The sequence below is a fragment of the Homarus americanus genome, unplaced genomic scaffold (genome assembly GCF_018991925.1).
Source record: "Homarus americanus isolate GMGI-L3 unplaced genomic scaffold, GMGI_Hamer_2.0 scaffold6415, whole genome shotgun sequence".
Taxonomy (NCBI): Eukaryota; Metazoa; Arthropoda; class Malacostraca; order Decapoda; family Nephropidae; genus Homarus; species Homarus americanus.
Genome location: NW_024725186.1, coordinates 4,997 through 29,000, shown reverse-complemented (window position 1 = coordinate 29,000; position 24,004 = coordinate 4,997). Strand labels below are relative to the sequence as shown.

General features: G+C 51.2%; 1 protein-coding gene across 1 annotated transcript in view; it reads right to left on the bottom strand.

Annotated features, from left to right (window-relative positions):
• Positions 1-15,946, bottom strand: part of LOC121864765 (von Willebrand factor A domain-containing protein 5A-like) — a 36,763-nt gene extending 20,817 nt beyond the window's left edge. Inside the window, exons 1-3 of the mRNA XM_042363931.1 lie at positions 15,823-15,946; positions 10,994-11,138; positions 4,466-4,659 (exon numbers count right to left, since the gene is read on the bottom strand). Coding sequence (XP_042219865.1) covers positions 4,466-4,659; positions 10,994-11,138; positions 15,823-15,944 — 461 coding nt within the window. The 5' untranslated portion in view covers positions 15,945-15,946. The remainder of the gene's footprint in view (positions 1-4,465; positions 4,660-10,993; positions 11,139-15,822) is intronic.
• Positions 15,947-24,004: the final 8,058 nt, after the last annotated feature.

The window sequence follows — 24,004 nt, the reverse complement described above, 5'->3', positions numbered from 1 at the left end:
ATTGAGGTGAGGGACAGACAATGGACCGGGTGAGGAAGGACAGAGGTGTGGACCATTGAGGTGAGGTGAGGACAGAGGTGTGGACCATTGGAGGTGAGGGTGAGGACAGAATGTGGACCATTGAGGTGAGGTGAGGACAGAGTGTGGACCATGAGGTGGGGGTGAGGACAGAGGTGTGGACCATTGGGGTGAGGGTGAGGACAGAGGGTGTGGACCATGGGGTGAGGGGTGAGGGACAGAGGTGTGGACCATTGAGGTGAGGGTGAGGACAGAGGTGTGGACCATTGAGGTGAGGTGAGGACGGGGTGTGGACCATTGAGGTGGGGGGTGAGGACAGAGGTGTGGACCATGTGAGGTGAGGGGGGACAGAGGTGTGGACCATTGAGGTGAGGTGAGGACAGGTGTGGACCATTGAGGTGGGGTGAGGACAGAGGTGTGGACCACTGAGGTGAGGGGTGAGGACAGAGTGTGGACCATTGTGAGGTGAGGTGAGGACAGAGGTGTGGACCATTGAGGTGGGGGTGGGGACAGAGGTGTGGAACATTGGGTGAGGTGAGGACAGAGTGTGGCCGTGAGGTGGGGGTGAGGACAGAGGTGTGGACCATTGAGGTGAGGGTGAGGGACAGAGGTGTGGACCATTGAGGTGAGGGGTGAGGACAGAGTGTGGACCATTGGGGTGAGGGGTGAGGGACAGAGGTGTGGACCATTGAGGTGAGGTGAGGACAGACCAGAGGGTGAGGACAGAGGTGGACCATTGAGGTGAGGGAGAGGACAGAGGTGTGGACCATTGAGGTGAGGGTGGGGACAGAGTGTGGGACCATTGGGGTGGGGGTGAGGACAGAGTGTGGACCATTGAGGGTGAGGTGAGGACAGAGTGTGGGACCATTGAGGGTGAGGTGAGGACAGAGGTGTGGACCATTGAGGTGTGAGGTGAGGGACAGGTGTGGACCATTGAGGGTGAGGGGGTGGGGACAGAGGTGTGGACCATTGAGGTGAGGGGTGGGGACAGAGGTGTGGACCATTGAGGGGTGGGGTGAGGACAGGGTGTGGACCATTGGGGTGAGGGGGTGAGGACAGAGGTGTGGACCAGTGGGGTGAGGGGTGTGGGGACAGGTGTGGACCATTGGGGAGGTGAGGGGGACAGAGGTGTGGACCATTGAGGTGAGGTGAGGACAGAGGTGTGGACCATTGAGGTGAGGGTGAGGGACAGAGGTGTGGACCATTGAGGTGAGGTGAGGACAGAGTGTGGACCATTGAGGTGGGGTGAGGACAGAGGTGTGGACCATTGAGGGTGAGGGGTGAGGACAGAGGTGTGGACCATTGGGGTGAGGTGAGGACAGAGGTGTGGACCATTGAGGGTGAGGGTGAGGACAGAGGTGTGGACCATTGAGGTGGGGTGAGGACAGAGTGTGGACCATTGGGGTGAGGGGTGAGGGACAGAGGTGTGGACCATTGAGGTGAGGGTGAGGACAGAGGTGTGGACCATTGAGGGTGAGGGTGAGGACAGAGGTGTGGACCATTGAGGTGGGGGTGAGGACAGAGTGTGGACCATTGGAGGTGAGGGGTGAGGACAGAGGTGTGGACCATTGGGGTGGGGGTGAGGACAGAGGTGTGGACCATTGAGGTGAGGTGAGGACAGAGTGTGGACCATTGGGGTGGTGGGACAGAGGTGTGGACCATTGAAGTAGAGTGAGGACAGACGTGGAACATTGAGGTGAGGGTGAGGACAGAGGTGTGGTAGAGGGTGGGGGTGAGGACAGAGTGTGGACCATTGAGGTGAGGTGAGGACAGAGGTGTGGACCATTGAGGGTGAGGGTGAGGACAGAGTGTGGACCATTGGGGTGAGGTGGGACAGAGTGTGGACCATTAGGTGGGGTGAGGACAGAGTGTGGACCATTGAGGTGAGGTGAGGACAGAGTGTGGACCATTGAGGTGAGGGAGTGAGGACAGAGTGTGGACCATTGAGGTGAGGTGAGGACAGGTGTGGACCATTGAGGGTGAGGTGGGGACAGAGGTGGGACCATTGAGGTGGGGGTGAGGACAGACAATGGACCATTGAGGTGGGGTGAGGACAGACACATGGACCATAGGGGTGAGGTGAGGGACAGAGTGTGGACCATTGGGGTGGGGACAGGGGTGTGGACCATTGAGGTGGGGGTGGGGACAGAGGTGTGGACCATTGAGGTGAGGGAGGGGACAGAGGTGTGGACCATTGAGGGTGAGGTGGGGACAGACACATGGACCGTGGGGTGAGGTGAGGACAGAGGTGTGGACCATTGAGGTGAGAGGTGAGCACAGGTGTGGACCATTGAGGTGGGGTGAGGACAGAGTGTGGACCATTGAGGTAGGGGAGGGAAAGGTGTGACCAGTGGGGTGGGGGAAGGTGTACCATTGGGGTGGGGTGAGGGACAGAGGTGTGGACCATTGAGGTGAGGGGTGAGGACAGAGTGTGGACCATTGGGGTGAGGTGAGGACAGGAACGTGGACCATTGAGGTGAGGGTGAGGACAGAGTGTGGACCATTGGGGTGGGGTGAGGACAGAGGTGTGGACCATTGGTGAGGTGAGGGACAGAGGTGTGGACCCAGTGGGGTGAGGGTGAGGACAGAGGTGTGGACCATTGAGGTGAGGTGAGGACAGAGTGTGGACCATTGAGGTGAGGTGAGGACAGAGGTGTGGACCATTGAGGTGAGGTGAGGACAGAGGTGTGGACCATTGAGGTGAGGTGAGGACAGAGGTGTGGACCATTGAGGTGGGGTGAGGACAAGTGTGGACCATTGGGGTGAGGAGGTGAGGACAGAGTGTGGACCATTGAGGGTGGGAGTGGGACAGAGGTGTGGACCATTGGGGTGGGGTGAGGGACAGGGCGTGGACCATTGGGGTGAGGGTGAGGACAAGGTCGGACCATTGGGGGTGAGGAGGGTGAGGACAGAGGTGTGGACCATTGGGGTGAGTGGGGACAGAGGTGTGGACCATTGAGGTGAGGTGAGGACAGAGTGTGGACCATTGAGGTGAGGTGAGGACAGAGGTGTGGACCATTGAGGTGAGGTGAGGACAGAGGTGTGGACCATTGGGGTGAGGGTGAGGACAGACATGTGGACCATTGAGGGTGAGGGTGAGGACAGAGGTGTGGACCATTGGGGGTGGGGTGGGGACAGGTGTGGACCATGGGGTGGGGTGGGGACAGAACGTGGACCATTGAGGGTGAGGTGAGGACAGGTGTGGACCATTGGTGAGGTGAGGACAGGGGTGTGGACCATTGAGGTGGGGGTGAGGACAGAGGTGTGGACCGTGGGGTGAGGGGTGAGGGACAGAGTGTGGACCATTGAGGTGAGGTGAGACAGAGGTGTGGACCATTGAGGTGAGGTGAGGACAGAGGTGTGGACCATTGAGGTGAGGGTGAGGACAGAGGTGGACCATTGAGGTGAGGGGGAGGACAGAGGTGTGGACCATTGAGGTGAGGGTGAGGACAGAGGTGTGGACCATTGAGGTGAGGGGTGAGGAATAGGTGTGTGTGGACCATTGAGGTGAGGGGTGAGGGACAGAGGTGTGGACCATTGAGGTGAGGGTGAGACAGAGGGACCATTGAGGGGAGGGGTGAGGACAGAGGTGGGACCATTGAGGTGAGGGGTGAGGACACAGGTGGGACCATTGAGGGGGGGGTGAGGACAGGGACTGGGAGGTGAGGGTGAGACAGACACATGGACCATTGAGGTGAGGGAGAGGACAGAGGTGGACCATTGAGGTGAGGGTGAGGACAGAGGTGGACCATTGAGGTGAGGGTGAGGACAGACACGTGGACCATTGAGGTGAGGGGTGAGGACAGAGGTGTGGGACCATTGAGGTGAGGGGTGAGGAAGAGGTGGACCATTGAGGTGAGGGTGAGGACAGAGGTGGGGACCATTGAGGTGAGGGTGAGACAGAGGTGTGGACCATTGAGGTGAGGGTGAGGACAGAGGTGTGGACCATTGAGGAGGGGTGAGGACAGAGGTGTGGACCATTGAGGTGAGGGAGGAGGACAGAGGTGTGGACCATTGAGGTGAGGGTGAGGACAGAGGTGTGGACCATTGAGGTGAGGGTGAGGACAGAGGTGGGACCATTGAGGTGAGGGGTGAGGACAGAGGTGTGGGACCATTGAGGTGAGGGTGAGACAGAGGTGTGGGACCATTGAGGTGAGGTGAGGACAGAGGTGGGACCATTGAGGTGAGGGGTGAGGACAGAGGTGTGGGACCATTGAGGTGAGGGTGAGGACACAGGTGTGGACCATTGAGGTGAGGGTGAGGACACAGGTGTGACCATTGAGGTGAGGGGTGAGGACAGGTGGACCATTGAGAGGGTGAAGACAGAGGTGTGGACCATTGAGGTGAGGGTGAGGACAGAGGTGTGGACCATTGAGGTGAGGGTGAGGACAGAGGTGTGGACACTGAGGTGACTGAGAGAGTGTCATCAGTGGACACAATCTCTTACTTTGTGCTGAAGTTTATCCTGCTGGATGACCATCTCAGATCGTCCCCACCAGCTCTGGCCACACCGTGTATGAGGGCAGTAGAAGCCCCATGACCAATACCCACAGCAAACACTCTAGTTTCATGAGCGTGACGTCCCACCAGCTGAGTCACCTGTGCCACATTCCACACACTCCCATCAGAGATCAAGAGAACCTGAAGTTGAATAAAACACAGTTATAATAAAACACCTAACATATTTCTCAACATGTACAGTACAGTATAAGGTAACCTAACATATTTCTCAACATGTACAGTACAGTATATGTAACCTAACATATTTCTCAACATGTACAGTACAGTATAAGGTAACCTAACATATTTCATGTACAGTACAGTATAAGGTAACCTAACATATTTCTCAACATGTACAGTACAGTATAAGGTAACCTAACATATTTCTCAACATGTACAGTACAGTATAAGGTAACCTAACATATTTCTCAACATGTACAGTACAGTATAAGGTAACCTAACATATTTCTCAACATGTACAGTACAGTACAATGTAACCTAACATATTTCTCAGCATGTACAGTACAGTATAAGGTAACCTAACATATTTCTCAACATGTACAGTACAGTATAAGGTAACCTAACATATTTCTCAACATGTACAGTACAGTATAAGGTAAGATACTATAAGACTATTACAGTACCTTCCTTAATAAAGAGCTTTAGTTCTACTTGTGTCAGCAGACTCTTGTAACACAAAACACTGAGTCATAACTGTTAAAAGTAATAAGGGCAGTCATGTATAACACAGTGTGGTGGTGGACAACACCCTCCACACAGTGTGGTGGTGGACAACACCCTCCACACAGTGTGGTGGTGGACAACACCCTCCACACAGTGTGGTGGTGGACACATGTATGACACCCTCCACACAGTATGGTGGTGGACACATGTATAACACCCTCCACACAGTATGGTGGTGGACACATGTATGACACCCTCCGCACAGTGTGGTGGTGGACACATGTACAGTATACTACCCTCCGCACAGTGTGGTGGTGAACACATGTATAACACCCTCCACACAGTATGGTGGTGGACACATGTGACACCCTCCGCACAGTGTGGTGGTGGACACATGTACAGTATAGTACCCTCCGCACAGTGTGGTGGTGAACACATGTATAACACCCTCCACACTGTATGGTGGTGGGCACTTGTATAACACCCTCCACACAGTATGGTGGAGGACACATGTATAACCTCCACACGGTATGGTGGTGGACACATGTATAACCTCCACACAGTATGGTGGTGGACACATGTACAACACACTCCACACAGTATGGTGGTGGACACTTGTATAACACACTCCACACAGTATGGTGGTGGACATATGTATAACACCTCCACACAGTATGGTGGTGGACATGTATAACACCCTCCACAGTATGGTGGTGGACACTTGTATAACACCTCCACACAGTATGGTGGTGGACACATGTATAACACTCTCCACACAGTATGGTGGTGGACACTTGTATAACACCCTCACACACAGTGGTGGTGGACATATATAACACACACACAGTATGGTGGTGGACACATGTATAACACCCTCCACACAGTATGGTGGTGGACACATGTATAACACCTCCACACAGTATGGTGGTGGACACTTGTATAACACCCTCCACACAGTATGGTGATGGACACATGTATAACACCCTTCACACAGTGGTGGTGGACACTTTATAACACCCTCCACACAGTATGAGGTGGTGGACACATATATAACACCCTCCACAGTATGGTGGTGGACACTTGTATAACACCCTCCACACAGTGTGGTGGTGGACACATGTATAACACCCTCCACACAGTATGGTGGTGGACACTATAACACACCCTCCCCACAGTATGGTGGTGAACACATGTACAACACCCTCCACATAGTATGGTGTGGTGGACACATGTATAACACTCTCCACACAGTATGGTGGTGGACACATATAACACCACTCACAGTATGGTGGTGACACATATAACACTCACACAGTAAGGTGGTGGACACTTGTATAACACCCTCCACACAGTATGGTGGTGGATACATGTATCCTCCACACAGTATGGTGGTGGACACATGTATAACACTCCTCACACAGTATGGTGGTGGACACAAGTATAACACCCTCCACACAGTATGGTGGTGGACACGCCTCCACACAGTATGGTGGTGGACATGTATAACACCCTCCACACAGTATGGTGGTGGACACTTGTATAACACCCTCCACACAGTATGGTGATGGACACATAACACCCTCACACAGTATGGGGTGGACACATGTATAACACCCTCCACAGTATGGTGGTGGACACATATAACACCCTCCACACAGTATGGTGGTGGACACATGAATAACCTCCACAGTATGGTGGTGGACAACACCCTCCACACAGTATGGTGGTGGACAACACCCTCCACACAGTATGGTGGTGGAATACACCCTCCACAGTATGGTGGTGGACACATGATCAACCTCCGCACAGTAGGTAGTGGACACATGTATAACCTCCCACACCGTATGGTGGTGAACACATATAAACCTCCACACAGTATGGTGGTGGACACTTGTATAACACCTCCACATAGTATGGTGGTGGACACTTGTCTAACACCCTCCCACACAGTATGGTGTGATGCATCACACACACAGTGTGGTGGTGGACCATGTATACACCCTCCACATAGTATGGTGGTGACACATGTATAACACCCTCACACCGTGTGGTGGTGGACACATATAACACCACTCCACACAGTATGTGGTGAACATATAACACCCTCCACATAGTATGGTGGTGGACACATGAATAACCTCCACACAGTAGCAGGTGGTGGACACATTTACAACACTCACACAGTATGGTGGTGGACACATGTATAACCTCCTCCAGTATGGTGGTGGATAAATGTATAACCTCCACAGTATGGTGGTGGACACATGTATAACCTCCACACAGTATGGTGGTGCACAAGTATAACCTTCACTCAGTATGGTGGTGGACACATGTCATACCACACAGTAGTGGTGGACACATGTATAACCTCCACTCAGTATGGTGGTGGATATATGTATAACCTCCACACAGTGGTGGTGGACACTCACCCTCCAGTATGGTGGTGGACACATAACCTCACAGTATGGTGGTGGTCACATGTATAACCTCCAGACAGTATGGTGGTGGACATGTATAACACCCTCACAGTATGGTGGTGGACACTTGTCTAACACCCTCCACACAGATATGGTGGTGGACACATGTATAACACCCTCACACAGTGTGGTGTTGGACACATGTATAACACCCTCCACATAGTATGGTGGTGGACACATGTATAACACCTCCACACACAGTATGGTGGTGGACACATGTATACCCTCCACAGTATGGTGGTGAACACATGTATCACCCTCCACATAGTATGGTGGTGGACACATGAACTCCACACAGTATGGTGGTGGACACATTTACAACACCTCCACAAGTATGGTGGTGGACACATGTATAACCTCCACTCAGTATGGTGGTGGATAAATGTATAACCTCCACACAGTATGGTGGTTGACACATGTATAACCTCACACAGTATGGTGGTGGACACATGTATAACCTTCACTCAGTATGGTGGTGGACACATGCCTCCACACAGTATTGGTGGACACATATAACCTCCACTCAGTATGGTGGTGGATATATGTATAACCTCCCACACAGTATGGTGGTGGACACATGCATAACTTCACTCAATGGTGGTGGACACATGTATAACCTCCACACAGTATGGTGGTGGTCACATGTATAACCTCAGACAGTATGGTGGTGGACACATGTATAACCTCCCACAGTGGTGGTGGACACATGCATAACTTCCACTCAGTATGGTGGTGGACACATGTATAACCTCCACACAGTGGGTTGGTGGTCACATGTATAACCTCCAACAGTATGGTGGTGGACACATGTAACCTCCACAGTATGGTGGTGGACACATGTATAACACCCTCCACAGTGTGGTGGTAACATGAACCTCCACATAGTATGGTGGTGGACACATATAACACCTCCACACATATGGTGGGACACATGTATAACACCTCCACAGTATGGTGGTGAACACATATAACACCCTCCCACAGTATGGTGGTGGACACATGAATAACCTCCCACACAGTATGGTGGTGAACACATGTATAACCTCCACACAGTATGGTGGTGGACACATGTATAACCTCCACACAGTATGGTGGTGGACATCATATAACACCTCCACACAGTATGGTGGTGGACACATGTATAACCTCACAGTATGGTGGTGGAACATGTATAACCTCACACAGCATGGTGGTGGACACATGTATAACCTCCACACAGTATGGTGGTGGACATGTATAACACCTCCACACAGTATGGTGGTGGACACATGTATAACCTCCACACAGTATGGTGGTGGACACATGTATAACCTCACACAGTATGGTGGTGGACACATGTATACCCACACAGTATGGTGGTGGACACATGTATAACACCTCCACACAGTATGGTGGTGGACACATGTATAACCTCCACACAGTATGGTGGTGGACACATGTATAACACCCACACAGTATGGTGGTGGACACATGTATAACACCTCACACAGTATGGTGGTGGACACATGTATAACCTCCACACAGTATGGTGGTGGACACATGTATAACTCCACACAGTATGGTGGTGGACACATGTATAACCTCCACACAGTGGTGGTGGACATATATACTCCACACAGTATGGTGGTGGACACATATAACCTCCACACAGTATGGTGGTGGACACATGCTCCACCATATGTGGGTGACACATGTAACCTCCACACAGTATTGGTGGACACATGTATAACCTCCACACAGTATGGTGGTGGACACATGTATAACCTCCACAGTATGGTGGTGCACATGTATAACCTCCACACAGTATGGTGGACATGTTAACCTCCACACAGTATGGTGGTGGACACATGTATAACCTCCACACAGTATGGTGGTGGACACATGTATAACCTCCACACAGTATGGTGGTGGACACATGTATAACCTCACACAGTATGGTGGTGGACACATGTATAACCTCCACACAGTATGGTGGTGGACACATGTATAACCTCCACACAGTATGGTGGTGGACACATGTAACCTCCACACAGTATGGTGGTGGACACATGTAACCTCCCACAGTATGGTGGTGGACATAACCTCCACACAGTGTGGTGGACCATGTATAACCTCCACACAGTATGGTGGTGGACACATGTATAACCTCCACACAAGTATGGTGGTGGACACATGTATAACCTCCACACAGTATGGTGGTGACACATGTATAACCTCCACACAGTATGGTGGTGGACACATGTATAACCTCCACACAGTATGGTGGTGGACACATGTATAACCTCCACACAGTATGGTGGTGGACACATGTATAACCTCCACACAGTATGGTGGTGGACACATGTATAAACCTCCACACAGTATGGTGGTGGACACATGTATAACCTCCCACAGTATGGTGGTGGACACATGTAACCTCCTATGGTGGTGGACACATGTATAACCTCCACACAGTATGGTGGTGGACACATGTATAACCTCCCCACACAGTATGGTGGTGGACACATGTATAACCTCCACACAGTATGGTGGTGGACACATGTATAACCTCCACACAGTATGGTGGTGGACACATGTATAACCTCCCACAGTATGGTGGTGGACACATGTATAACCTCCACACAGTATGGTGGTGGACACATGTATAACCTCCATACAGTATGGTGGTGGACACATGTATAACCTCCACACAGTATGGTGGTGGACACATGTATAACCTCCACACAGTATGGTGGTGGACACATGTATAACCTCCACACAGTATGGTGGTGGACACATGTATAACACCCTCCACACAGTATGGTGGTGGACATGTATAACACCCTCACACAGTATGGTGGTGGACACGTGTATAACCTCCACACAGTATGGTGGTGGACACATGTATAATACCCTCCACACAGTATGGTGGTGGACACATGTATAACCTCCACACAGTATGGTGGTGGACACATGTATAACCTCCACACAGTATGGTGGTGGACACATGTATAACCTCCACACAGTATGGTGGTGGACACATGTATAACCTCCACACAGTATGGTGGTGGACACATGTATAACCTCCACACAGTATGGTGGTGGACACATGTATAATCCTATGGTCCTTCAGGGTTTTACAGGAGGTACAAACATTTCTTATTCTAATTTTCTAAACATCAAGACTTTGGGGGCTGAGAGTAAACACTGTATATTATGGCCACATATAAATGTATCCTTTTCATACTTACTTGTCTTGAATATCCGGTCTTTGGGGGCTGAGAGTAAACACTGTGTATTATGGCCACATATAAATGTATCCTTTTCATACTTACTTGTCTTGAATATCCGGTCTTTGGGGGCTGAGAGTAAATACTCTTGAAGGGTTGAAGAATCTCAGTGCCTCCCATATTAGCATTCATATTTTCCTGGAGTGCACAAGCCTCTGCTAAAGTGGTTTCATTGTACTCACGACTTCCTCTGAAAATTCAAAAACTATATCATAATGTTCAAAAAATATTATTGAGAAAAAAAAAGTTGGGATTTGTTAAAGAGAAAAATCAAACAATGAGGAAATGAAGGTAACACCAAATGAAACTGTAAACAATACTACAGCGACACAAGACAACTACTGTAACACCAAATGAAACTGTAAACAATACTACAGCGATACAAGACAACTACTGTAACACCAAATGAAACTGTAAACAATACTACAGCGACACAAGACAACTACTGTAACACCAAATGAAACTGTAAACAATACTACAGCGACACAAGACAACTACTGTAACACCAAATGAAACTGTAAACAATACTACAGCGACACAAGACAACTACTGTAACACCAAATGAAACTGTAAACAATACTACAGCGACACAAGACAACTACTGTAACACCAAATGAAACTGTAAACAATACTACACAGCTTAGGTCATATGTCAACGAATTAAAATTAAGGCTTAAAAGACTAAAATAAAATTACGCAAGGTAAAAACATAGGTAATAAATAACAGAACTTTTGTAAAAAAACATTAAACGTTAATAGATAAAACTCAAAGGTTGTGTAGAAGGCCGGCTTCCTCCACGAAGAAGAGGGCGTCCCATCCCAAGCCACCCACTCGCCCCCAGCACCAAAGAGAGACAGTAAGACCCTCCTCCTCCTCCCAGCACTGGGAGAGGTGCTTACGATGAAGATCTCTGAGACTGGGGCACTCCACCAGGTGTTGAGCAGCCAATGGGACCAGACAGTCATCACAATGGGGAGGGGGCGCACCTCTACATTAAAAAAACAAGAGTCAGCCGTGTGTGGCCAATACGGAGGCGGGCTAAAGCAGTCTTCTGGCAGGGTGACAGTCCCCCAATATCCCCAGGCACCTAATGCAGGGTGGATGTCATGGAGCTTGTTTGCTCCGACAGCATCCCACCTGCATTGCCAACTCTAGGTGATGGCAGCTCTTATTACTGGCTTCATATCAAACGGCAGGTAGAGTGGAATGATGTGGCACAGGGCGAGAAGCAGCTGCTTTTGCCACGGCAGCTGCACACTCATTCCCCTTCGCCCTCACATGGGCCAGAACCCAGCAAAAACTGACTTTCTTGGCCCGAGGTTGGATGAGAAACAGCCACTGTAAAATATCTATAACTAAGGGATGTGGCGATGAGACACTAGCTTAGGCCTGGAGAGCACTACGAGAATTGCCAAAATTCTGAAATTGCGATGAGGTTGTGGTAAAAATATTCTTGAAGGCAAGTAAAATAACCGAAAGTCCAGCAGTAAAAATAGATGCCACAGTGGGGAGACTACTGTACCGTCCCAACAGAAATCGGAAAAAGACACCCCAAAACCCAGCCCTGCATCTGACTTAGAGCCGTCAGTGTAAATAGGGATAGTCCCTGTGTGAGAGGAGACATGCTCTAAGGAAAGAGAATGAACCACACCGGGAGGGAGTAAGTCCTTCATTTTGTTAAAATACTGACACACTTGAACTTGAGAGAGAATCCACAGAGCGGCACTAGGGCACCACATGGGGCATATCTGAACAGGAGGAAGGTAATGAATACTCACAACCTCCTTACCCTGAAGCCAAAAGGTTTGTGGGAGGCTTGGGTGCTGAGTGTAGTGTGGGGACATAGACTCGTCAACTACACAAGTGTTGGTTACAGACTGTGGAAGGTGGTGGTGGAGAAACCAACACTGGACCTGGAGATACTATCATCCAAGATCAAGGGGTGGCTCATCAGTATCAACTAGCAGACTTGGGATTGACAAAGACCTGAAGGCACCGGTCCAAGGCATGAATAGAGCTCAGTGTTGAGTCTAGCCTCAGGAGTACACCTCACACCCACAATCCAGTTGGGGTCTAACTAGCATGTGGAAAAGGTGCAGCAGAGTTCCTGGGTCAGCACCCCACGACTTGTGCCTCAAGACTCTCAATAACATGATAGCACGCTGGCAAGACTCTTTGAGGTAACTAATATGTGGCTGCCCTGTAAGCCGGTTGTAAGAGATAATCCCCACGAAGCGGGTGTCTGACTCACCGCACATGAGGATCATAAAGCTGTACAGTATATTGGGATCTGGGTGAACACCTCCAAGGTGGCAGAACTGCATGACAACGTTTTTCAAGGGAGAAAACCTGAAACAATACTCTTTGGTCCAACGTGAAACCTTGTCTAGTGCAAGTTGCATGCAACGTTCAGCCACTGACAGGCGGGAAGCTGCATACCAAATGGCCAAGTCGTCTAAATATAATGAGATTGATACACCACCTGGAACCAATGCTGCTACTCCATTTATTACAGTGCCCTGAGGAACCCTGTCCTCTTGAATATGTGTTGCTGAAATTTTTGTGGCTACATGGACCCTAAAAGTGCGACATCCCAAAAACTATCCTATTATTGATGGTAAATTTATCTGCAAACCAAAATTGTGAAGCTACTTGAGGATGCCAAATCTCCAAGCTGTGTCATATGCTTTCTCTAGGTGGGAAAAAAACACAGACTAGATGTTGGCGAACCATTGAAAATGGGATATCATCAGGCCCTGGTGATGTATCTCCCGTGAGTGAGAGGGCGGTTCACATTTCTATCAATGAGAACTTGATGTTGTATGTCTCGCCACGTCCCACTCCAAAAACCAGGGCCCGTGACTGCTCTGCTCTACACAGCCGCTTAAACTCCGAGGATCAAGCTGCCAAGAAGACACGCCTGCAACACGCTGTGGCAAAAACCTCTGCAACTTCTTGAGGGGTGGCAACTGAGCTGCCATCATTAGCCCTGAGAACTGGGGGAGGTTTAGATGAAAACTTGCCTGCTATTTTCTGCACTCGTTTCAGTTAGAGAGGAGCGATAAGAAGAAAAAGACTGGTGACGGGCAATCTTTAAGACTCCAAAAGCTTGGGCTCTGGCCCGTTTGCATTCCACAGGATAAAATTCTGTCTTATGACCCCGATAGCGACCATAAGCTCTGTGCTGCTCAACAACTGCCTGTCAGCACTCCTCCAACCACCAAGGAACAGGTCGACGAGCTACACGACCAGAGGTCCGAGGAATGGAGCAGTGAGCAACCCATTGGAGGAGGCTGGCTAAGTATTCAACTGCTTCATCTACAGAGGGAAATTCTTCAGTACTCTCGTCTACCTTCACTAGTTCCTTCAACAAGTCCCATTCCTCCTTGTCTAACCCCCAACAGGGAACTCGTGGTGTCAGAAGGACTTCCGGGGAGGAAAGTAGAATAGGGTAGTGGTCACTTCCTCTGAGGTTGTCTGTTACTCGCCACTCAAAGTCCAGTAGAGAGTTTATTGAGCACAATGAGAGATCTATGGCTGCAGTTGTGTTGGTCTGGACATGATAGTGGGTGATATCACCAGCGAAAGAGACGTGAACTAGTCATCTGTGGTTGGTGGAACAACTATGTGTTATTGACCAGCAACTTGTTGACCACAACAGATGTAGGAGGTTGACAATATTTGTAAAGGCTTTAAGAATACACCAGCACTTACCTCAGTTCTGAATCATTTACTGCAACATGGAGGCCTTTAAGGCGTCTCACCTGTCTTCCAAATGCTGTACACACACACACACACACCAACTGATGAACATTTTTTACAATATCTAAGTGTACTGTACTGTACTGTACTGTACTGTACTGTACTGTACTGTACTGTACTGTACTGTGCTGTACTGTACTATACTGTACTGTACTTTGCTGTACTGTACTGTGCTGTACTGTGCTGTGCTGTACTGTACTGTACTGTGCTGTGCTGTACTGTACTGTACTGTACTGTGCTGTACTGTGCTGTACTGTACTGTGCTGTACTGTGCTGTACTGTACTGTGCTGTACTGTACTGCTGTGTACTGTGTACTGTGCTGTACTGTACTGTACTGTGCTGTACTGCTATGCTGTACTAATATTGTACTGTAGACATAAGAACATAAGAAAGTGGGATACTGCAGGAGGCCGACTGGCCCATACAGGGCAGATCCCTTTCACATCCCAGCACTTCCATGTGCCTATCCAACTTCGTCTTGAAGCTCCCAGCGTCCCCGATCCTACTATAGCACTCGGTAGCCTATTCCACATATCCACAACTCTATTACCAAACCAGTGCTTGCCTATATCCTGTAATGCTGTATTGTGCTGTGCTGTGCTGTACTGTACTGTGCTGTGCTGTACTATACTGTACTGTACTGTGCAGTACTGTACTGTACTGTGCTGTGCTGTACTGTGCTGTACTGTGCTGTGCTGTGCTGTACTGTACCGTACTGTGCTGTACTGTACTGTACTGTGCTGTACTGTACTGTGCTGTACTGTGCTGTGCTGTGCTGTACTGTACTGTACTGTACTGTGCTATACTGTACTGTGCTGTACTGTATTGTAATGTACTGTACTGTACCGTACTGTACTGTACTGTATTGTACTGCGCTGTATATCTAATAATAAATGACAGTGGGGTTGGTGTGAATAACTGAATTAGTGGATATGGCTTAAAGCTGAAGGTGTGATATAAATTGTTTATTTTCATTTGGTTCAAAACTATTAGTTCAACGTCATAATTTTCACACCATTTGTGTGATAAAAAATGTGTTACCACCATGTAATAAGTTAAAGACAATCTCCCAGGCCATGTGGCACCAAATGTTTTAGTCATCTTACTTACTGAGGGAAGAGCAAGGTGAAAGTACTGCCAAAGCTGACGATGTTGAACAAACATCCTGCGGGTAAACTCTTGAGGAACAAGAGAAGAGTCGCTCGGGCACTCTGGATGTTCTCCCCTTGCATACTTCCTGTGATTATAAACTATATATTAATACTGTATACATAATGATATTAGGATCAACATATAAAACATTAAGCTGACAATGAAATAACAAAAAAGGAATTAACCTTCATTCCTTGTCTCATGATTATATTTACCTCCATATAGGAAGTTGTTTAACACACAACCTTTCTCATAGGTGAACGGATTAAGTAGAGCCTCAATAAATCGGACTATTGTATATAAGGGAATTCGCTTTTCTCACACTCTCCAAGGTGCTCCAGACTGCCCCTCTATTTATCAGAAATACAGTACTGAAAAAGTCAGGAAAATTGTCCATCAGTCTGGACGGTTTGTGTGTTCGTGTGTGTGTGGGTGTCACATGGCACATGCCTCAGTCTCAGTCCAGCATTCATATGCATCACCAGTGCCTTGCTACCTACATTCACTGAGGTCAACTTTTAGTGGTTTACAACAAACGTTTTGTGTTGCGGTGGCTTCCCCTTCCAAATCACTGTCTCGTGTCTCTACAGTAATATTAAGTCTGTACAGTTAACATTAATGATAAATTACTGTGTGAGAAGAACCACGTAATGTTTAAGTTGTAAATAGAAAATGAATAATATCCCTTTTAAACTGATTGTGGGAATTACATCCCTGTTGAATTAAAATTAAAATTTAAAAGACTAAAATTAAATAATGTAAAGTATAAAACATTAGTAATAAATAACAGAACTTTCATAAAAAAACATTAAACGTTCATAGATAAAACTTAAAGCTTGTGTAGACGGCCGGCTTCCTTCACGGAGGAGAGGAAATCCCTTCCCACGCTACCCACTCCTCCCCAGCACCAAAGACCCATCCCCGCCGGGCACTGGGAGAGGTGCTTATTATAAAGATCTCAGAAACTGGGGCACTCAACCAGGAGGTGTTAAACAGTCATTAAGACCAGGCAGTCATCACAATGGATCAGCCAATGGGGCCAAAGAAGTCTCCCAGATGCACAGCAGTCCCCAATATCCCCAGGCACCCAATGCAGGGTGAGTGTCACGGAGCTCGTTTCCTCCGACAGCATCCCACCTGCCTTACCAACGAGAGCAGATGGCACCTCTTTCATCATCTGATGAGTATTAATCAATATACATGCCTTCTCATGCACAAGGCAGAACTGTTCAATAAAAAACCTTTCAAAATCGTAGCATCTTCTTAAGAAGTCTCCTTCACTTTTGCAGGACACAAAATTATCACTCGCCTGACAGACTCATGAATTTTTAATCTAACTCGTCATAGGGATTTTTTGCTCACCACGGGGGAGTATGATTGGGCAGCCCTGGTTGGTGACACACTCCTACCCAGTACACATGGAGAAGCACTTCTGCTATTTATACTATTGGTAAACACTTTACAAAACAGTCATGTCAGTGAAAACAGTTTTCAACAACCAGACTAATGTCTAATTTTCCACAAACAGTCCAAATAAGCTGGGTTATGCCCATACACCCATATACAGTAAACCCTCGATAACTCAGCATTTGATAACTCGGAATTTCATATAACTCAGCATGGATATGGTCTTGTAATGTATTATAGTATAACCTGGGAAATACCAACATATAAAATTATCTGGGATAATCTGGGCATATCTGGCCACCTGTACTGTATCACCTACTATACCTCTGTGTCACCTACCATGCCTATGTATCACCTATCATGCCACTGTGTGACCTACCATACCTCTGTGTCACCTACCATGCCTCTGTATCACCTACCATGCCACTGTGTCACCTACCATACCTCTGTGTAACCTACCATGCCTCTGTGTCACCTACCATACCTCTGTATCACCTACCATGCCTCTGTATCACCTACCATACCTCTGTATCACCTACCATGCCCCATCACCCACCATGCCCCCTGTATCACCCCACCATCCTGTGTCACCCACCATACCCTCGGTCACCTACTATACCCTGTGTCACCCACCATACCTCCTGTGTCACCCACCATGCCTCCATCACCCACCATATCCTGTGTCACCCACCATGCCCTCCAGATCACCCACCATGCCTCTGTTCCACCCACTACACCTCTGTATCACTCCATCACCCACCACATCCCATCACCCACCATGCCTCTGTGTCACCCTCACCATGCCCCTGTACACCCATATCACCTGTGTCACCCACCATGCCTCTGTATCACCCACCATACCTCGTGTCACCCATACACCTCCAGTCACCCACCATACCCCAGTCACCCACCATGCCCCCAGGACACCCACCATACCCTGTGTCAACATACCCCAGTCACATACCCCACCTGTGTCAACCTACTATACCCTGTGCTCACCCACGATTAAATTTGTGTCACCCACCATACCCCACACACCACCATGCCCTGCATCACCCACCATGCCCTGTCACCCACTATAATCTCCAGGTCACCCACATACCCTCTGTGTCACCCACCACACCTCCAGGTCACCCACGATACGTCTGTGTCACCCACCATGAACCTGCACTCACCCACCATGCCCCACATCACCCATCAGTCACCCACCATACCCTCCTGCATCACCCACTATACCTGTGTCACCCACATCCCTCTGTGTCACCCACCATGCCCCTGTATCACCCAATGCCCCTGTGTCACCCACTAACCCTGTGCCAACACCTCTGTGTCACCCACCATACCCTGTGTCACCCACCATGCCCTCCTGTATCACCCACCATGCCCCTGTGTCACCCACAACTCCAGGCTCACCCACCATGTGCCCACCCACCATACCTCCAGCCACCCACTACACCTGTGTCACCCACTGCAGACACCCACCATGCCTCCCATCACCCACCACACCCTCCTGTGCACCCCACTTCACCACCATGCCCCAGGCCACCCACCATACCTCCTGTGTCACCCACCATGCCCCAGTGTCACCCACCATGCCCTGTGGCCACCCACCATGCCTCCATCACCCACCATGCCCCCTGGTCACCCACCATACCCTCCAGATCACCACCATGCCCTGTATCACCCACCATGCCTCTGCATCACCCACCATGCCTCTGTGTCACCCACCATACCTCTGCATCACCCACCATGCCTCCCATCACCCACCATGCCCCAGATCACCCACCATGCCCTGTGTCACCCACCATACTCCATCACCCACCATGCCCAGGACACCCACCATGCCTGTGTCACCCACCATACCCTGTGTCACCCACCATGCCCCTGGTCACCCCACTGTGTCCCACTACACCTGTGCCCACCATGCCCCCATCACCCACCATACCCTCCAGGCTCACCCACCATACCTCCATCACCCACCACACCTGCATCACCCACCATGCCCTGATCACCCACCATACCCCAGACACCCACCATGCTCTGTGTCACCCACTATAACTCTGCATCACCCACCATGCCTAGACACCCACCATGCCTGTGCTCACCACACATACCCTCTGTGTCACCCACCATGAGTCTGTATCACCCACCATGCCCTCTGTGTCACCCACTATACCTCTGTGTCACCCACCATACCCCCAGGTCACCCACCATGCCCTGATCACCCACCATGCCCGGTTCCCACCATGCCCCTGTATCACCCACCATACCTCCGATCACCCACCATGCCCCTCAGATCACCCACCATGCCCCTGCATCACCCACCATGCCCTGTGTCACCCACACCTGTGTCACCCACCATACCTCCAGGTCACCCACCATCTCCAGACACCCACCATGCCTGTCACCCACCATGCCTCCAGATCACCCACCATACCCCCATCACCCACCATGCCCTGTGTCACCCACCATACCTCCAGGTCACCCACTATACCTCTGTGTCACCCACCACACCTGTGTCACCCACCATGCCTCTATCACCCACCATCCCCTGTGTCACCCACCATACCTCTGTGTCACCCACTACACTCCTGTGTCACCCACCATGCCCCATCACCCATATCCTGTGTCACCCACCACCCCAACATCACCCACTGCCCAGGTCACCCACCATACCCCAGACACCCACCATGCCCCATCACCCACCACACTCTGCACTCACCCACCATGCCCCACCCACCATGCCCCTGTGTCACCCACCATGCCCCCCTGTGTCACCCACCATACCCTCCATCACCCACCATACCCTGTGTCACCCACACACCTGTGTCACCCACCATGCCCCAGATCACCCACCATGCCCTGTGTCACCCACCATACCCTGTCCACCCACCATACCTCCAGTCACCTCGTGTCACCCAAACACCTGTGTCACCCACTATACCTCTAGCCACCCACTATACCTCTGTATCACCCACCATGCCCTGCATCACCCACCATGCCCTGTGTCACCCACTATACCTCCTGTATCACCCACCATACCTCTGTGTCACCCACCATGCCTGCATCACCCACCATGCCCCCATCACCCACCATGCCCCCATCACCCACCATGCCCTGTACCCACCATGCCTCTGTGTCACCCACCATACCCTCCACACCCACTATACCCTTTGCTCACCCATCATACCTCTGTGTCACCCACACATCTCCTGTGTCACCCACCATACCTGTGTCACCCACCATGCCTCTGTATCACCCACCATGCCTCTGTGTCACCCACTATACTCCCACCCACTATACCTGCACCCACATACCTCTGTGTCACCCACCATACCCTGTGTCACCCACCATGCCTCCAGATCACCCACCATGCCCCCAGGCCACCCACGATACCCTCCAGGTCACCCACCATGCCCCCAGATCACCCACCATGCCCCTGTGTCACCCACCATCCCCCAGGCCACCCACCATGCCCCATCACCCACCATGCCCTGTGTCACCCACTACACCTCCAGACCACTCCCATGCCTCTGGATCACCCACCATGCCCTGCATCACCCACCATGCCCTGCATCACCCACCATGCCCTGTGTCACCCACTATACCTCCATCACCCACCATGCCTCTGTATCACCCACCATGTCTCTGCATCACCCACCATGCCTCCCAGGTCACCCACTATACCTCTGTATCACCCACTGCCTCCCTGATCATGCACCATGCCTGTGTCACCCACTATACTCTGTGTCACCCACCATGCTCTGTGTCACCCACCAACTGTCTGTGTCACCCACCATACCCTGTGTCACCCACCATACCCCATCACCCACCATACCCTGCATCACCCACCATGCCCCCATCACCCACTATACCCCTGATCACCCACCATGCCCTGTGTCACCCACCATACCTCCTGTGTCACCCACCATGACTCCAGATCACCCACCATGCCCCCAGGTCACCCACTATAACCTTCCAGGTCACCCACTATACCTCCAGTCACCCACCATGCCTCCTGATCACCCACTATACCTGCATCACCCACTATACCCTCCAGGTCACCCACTATACCCTCTGTGTCACCCACCATGCCTCTGTATCACCCACCATGCCTCATGTCATCACCACCATACCTCTGTGTCACCCACTATACCTCTGTGTCACCCACACCTCTGTGTTCACCCACGATACCCGTGTCACCCACTACACCCCCTGTGTCACCCACCATGCCCTGTATCACCCACCATGCCCTGTGTCACCCACTATACCCCTGTGTCACCCACTATACCCTCTGTGCCCCACTATACCCCTGTGTCACCCATGAACCTCCTGTGTCACCCACTATACCTGCATCACCCACCATGCTCCCACCCACCATGCCTCTGTGTCACCCACTACACCTGCATCACCCACCATACCTCCTGTGTCACCCACCATACCTCTGTCACCCACCATGCCCCTGTATCACCCACCATGCCTCCAGGCCTACCCACCATCCCTCTGTGTCACCCACTATACCTCTGTGTCACCCACTATACCTCTGTGTCACCCACCATGCCCTGTCACCCACCATGCCCCATCACCCACCATACCTCTGTGTCACCCATTCATACCCTGATCACCCACCATGCCCCTGTGTCACCCACCATAATCTCCAGGTCACCCACTATACCCTGTGTCACCCACTATACCTCCTGTGTCACCCACACCTCCTGTGTCACCCACCATGCCCCAGATCACCCACCATGCCCTGTACCACCCACCATCCCTCCTGTGTCACCCACCATACCTCCAGTCACCCACCATACACTCTGTGTCACCCACTACCCCCCAGGACACCCACTATATCTCTGTGTCACCCACCATGCCTCGAACACCCACCATGCCCTGTGTCACCCACTACACCTCCTGTATCACCCACCATGCCTCTGTATCACCCACCATACTCTGTATCACCCACCATGCCTCCATCACCCACCATGCCCTGTATCACCCACTATACCCCAGGTCACCCACCATGCCCCTGTATCACCCACTATACCCTCCAGATCAACCCACTATACCCTGTGTCACCCACATACCTCCTGTGTCACCCACCATGCCCCATCACCCACCATGCCCTGTGGTCACCCACTACACCTGTGTCACATACTCCCACCCCCTGTGTCACACCCTGTGTCACCCACGACACCCCACCCACTATATCCTGTGTCACCCACCATGCCCTGTATCACCCACCATGCCTCTGTCACCATTCTGTGTCACCCACTATACCTCTGTGTCACCCACCATACCCTCTGTGTCACCCATGACACCTGTGTCACCACACTTGTATCACCTACCATGTCACCCACCATGCCTCTGTGTCACCCACTATACCTCCAGATCACCCACACTCTGTGCCACCCACACACCTCTGTGTCACCCACCATGCCCCTGACTCACCCACCATGCCCTGTGTCACCCACTATACCCTGTGTCACCCACTCACCTCCTGTGTCACCCACTGTACCACCCCACCATGCCCCAGTCACCCATCACTGCCCCCATCAACTACACCACACCTCCGGTGTCACCCACTATAACCTCCAGTCACCCACCATACCTGTGTCACCCCACACCTCCAGTCACCCACCATGCCTCCCATCACCCACCATGCCCTGTGTCCACCCACGATACCTCCTGTGCCACCCACCATGCCCCTGCTCACCCACCATGCCCCAGGTCACCCACCATGCCCTGTATCACCCACCATGCCCTGTGTCACCCACTATACCTCCCAGACCACCTCCCATGCCCCTGATCACCCACCATGCCTCCCATCACCCACCATGCCCTGTGTCACCCACTATACCTCCTGCATCACCCACCATGCCCTGCATCACCCACCATGCCCCACCCACCATGCCCCCAGGTCATCCACTAATCTGCATCACCCACCATGCCCCATCACCCACCATGCCCAGTCACCCACTATACCCTCTGTGTCACCCACCATGCCCCAGGTCACCCACCATACCTCTGTGTCACCCACTACACCTGTCACCCACCATGCCTCTGATCACCCACCATACCTCCTGTGTCACCCACCATACCTCTGCATCACCCACCATACCTCTGCACCCACTGCCTCTATCACCCACCATACCTCTGCATCACCCACCATGCTCTGTGTCACCCACTATAACTCCAGACCACCCACCATGCCCCTGATCACCCACCATGCCCCCTGTGTCACCCACCATACCCCTGTGTCACCCACCATGAGTCCAGACACCCACATGCCCCAGGCTCCACTACACCTCCTGTGTCACCCACTATACCCTCTGTGTCACCCACCATGCCCCCAGATCACCCACCATGCCCTGTGTCTCCCACCATGCCTCCATCACCCACATACCTCTGTATCACCCACCATGCCCTCAGCATCACCCACCATGCCCCATCACCCACCATGCCCCAGGTCACCCACTACACCTCTGTGTCACCCACTATACCTGTGTCACCCACCATGCCTCATCACCCACCATGCCTCTGTCACCCACCATGCCTCCAGATCACCCACCATACCTCTGTATCACCCACCATGCCTATGGCCCAATTCTGTGTCACCCACTATACCTCCTGTGTCACCCACTATAATCTGTGTCACCCACCATGCCCTGTATCACCCACCATGCCCCATCACCCACCATCCTCTGTGTCACCCACTATACCTCGGTCACCCACT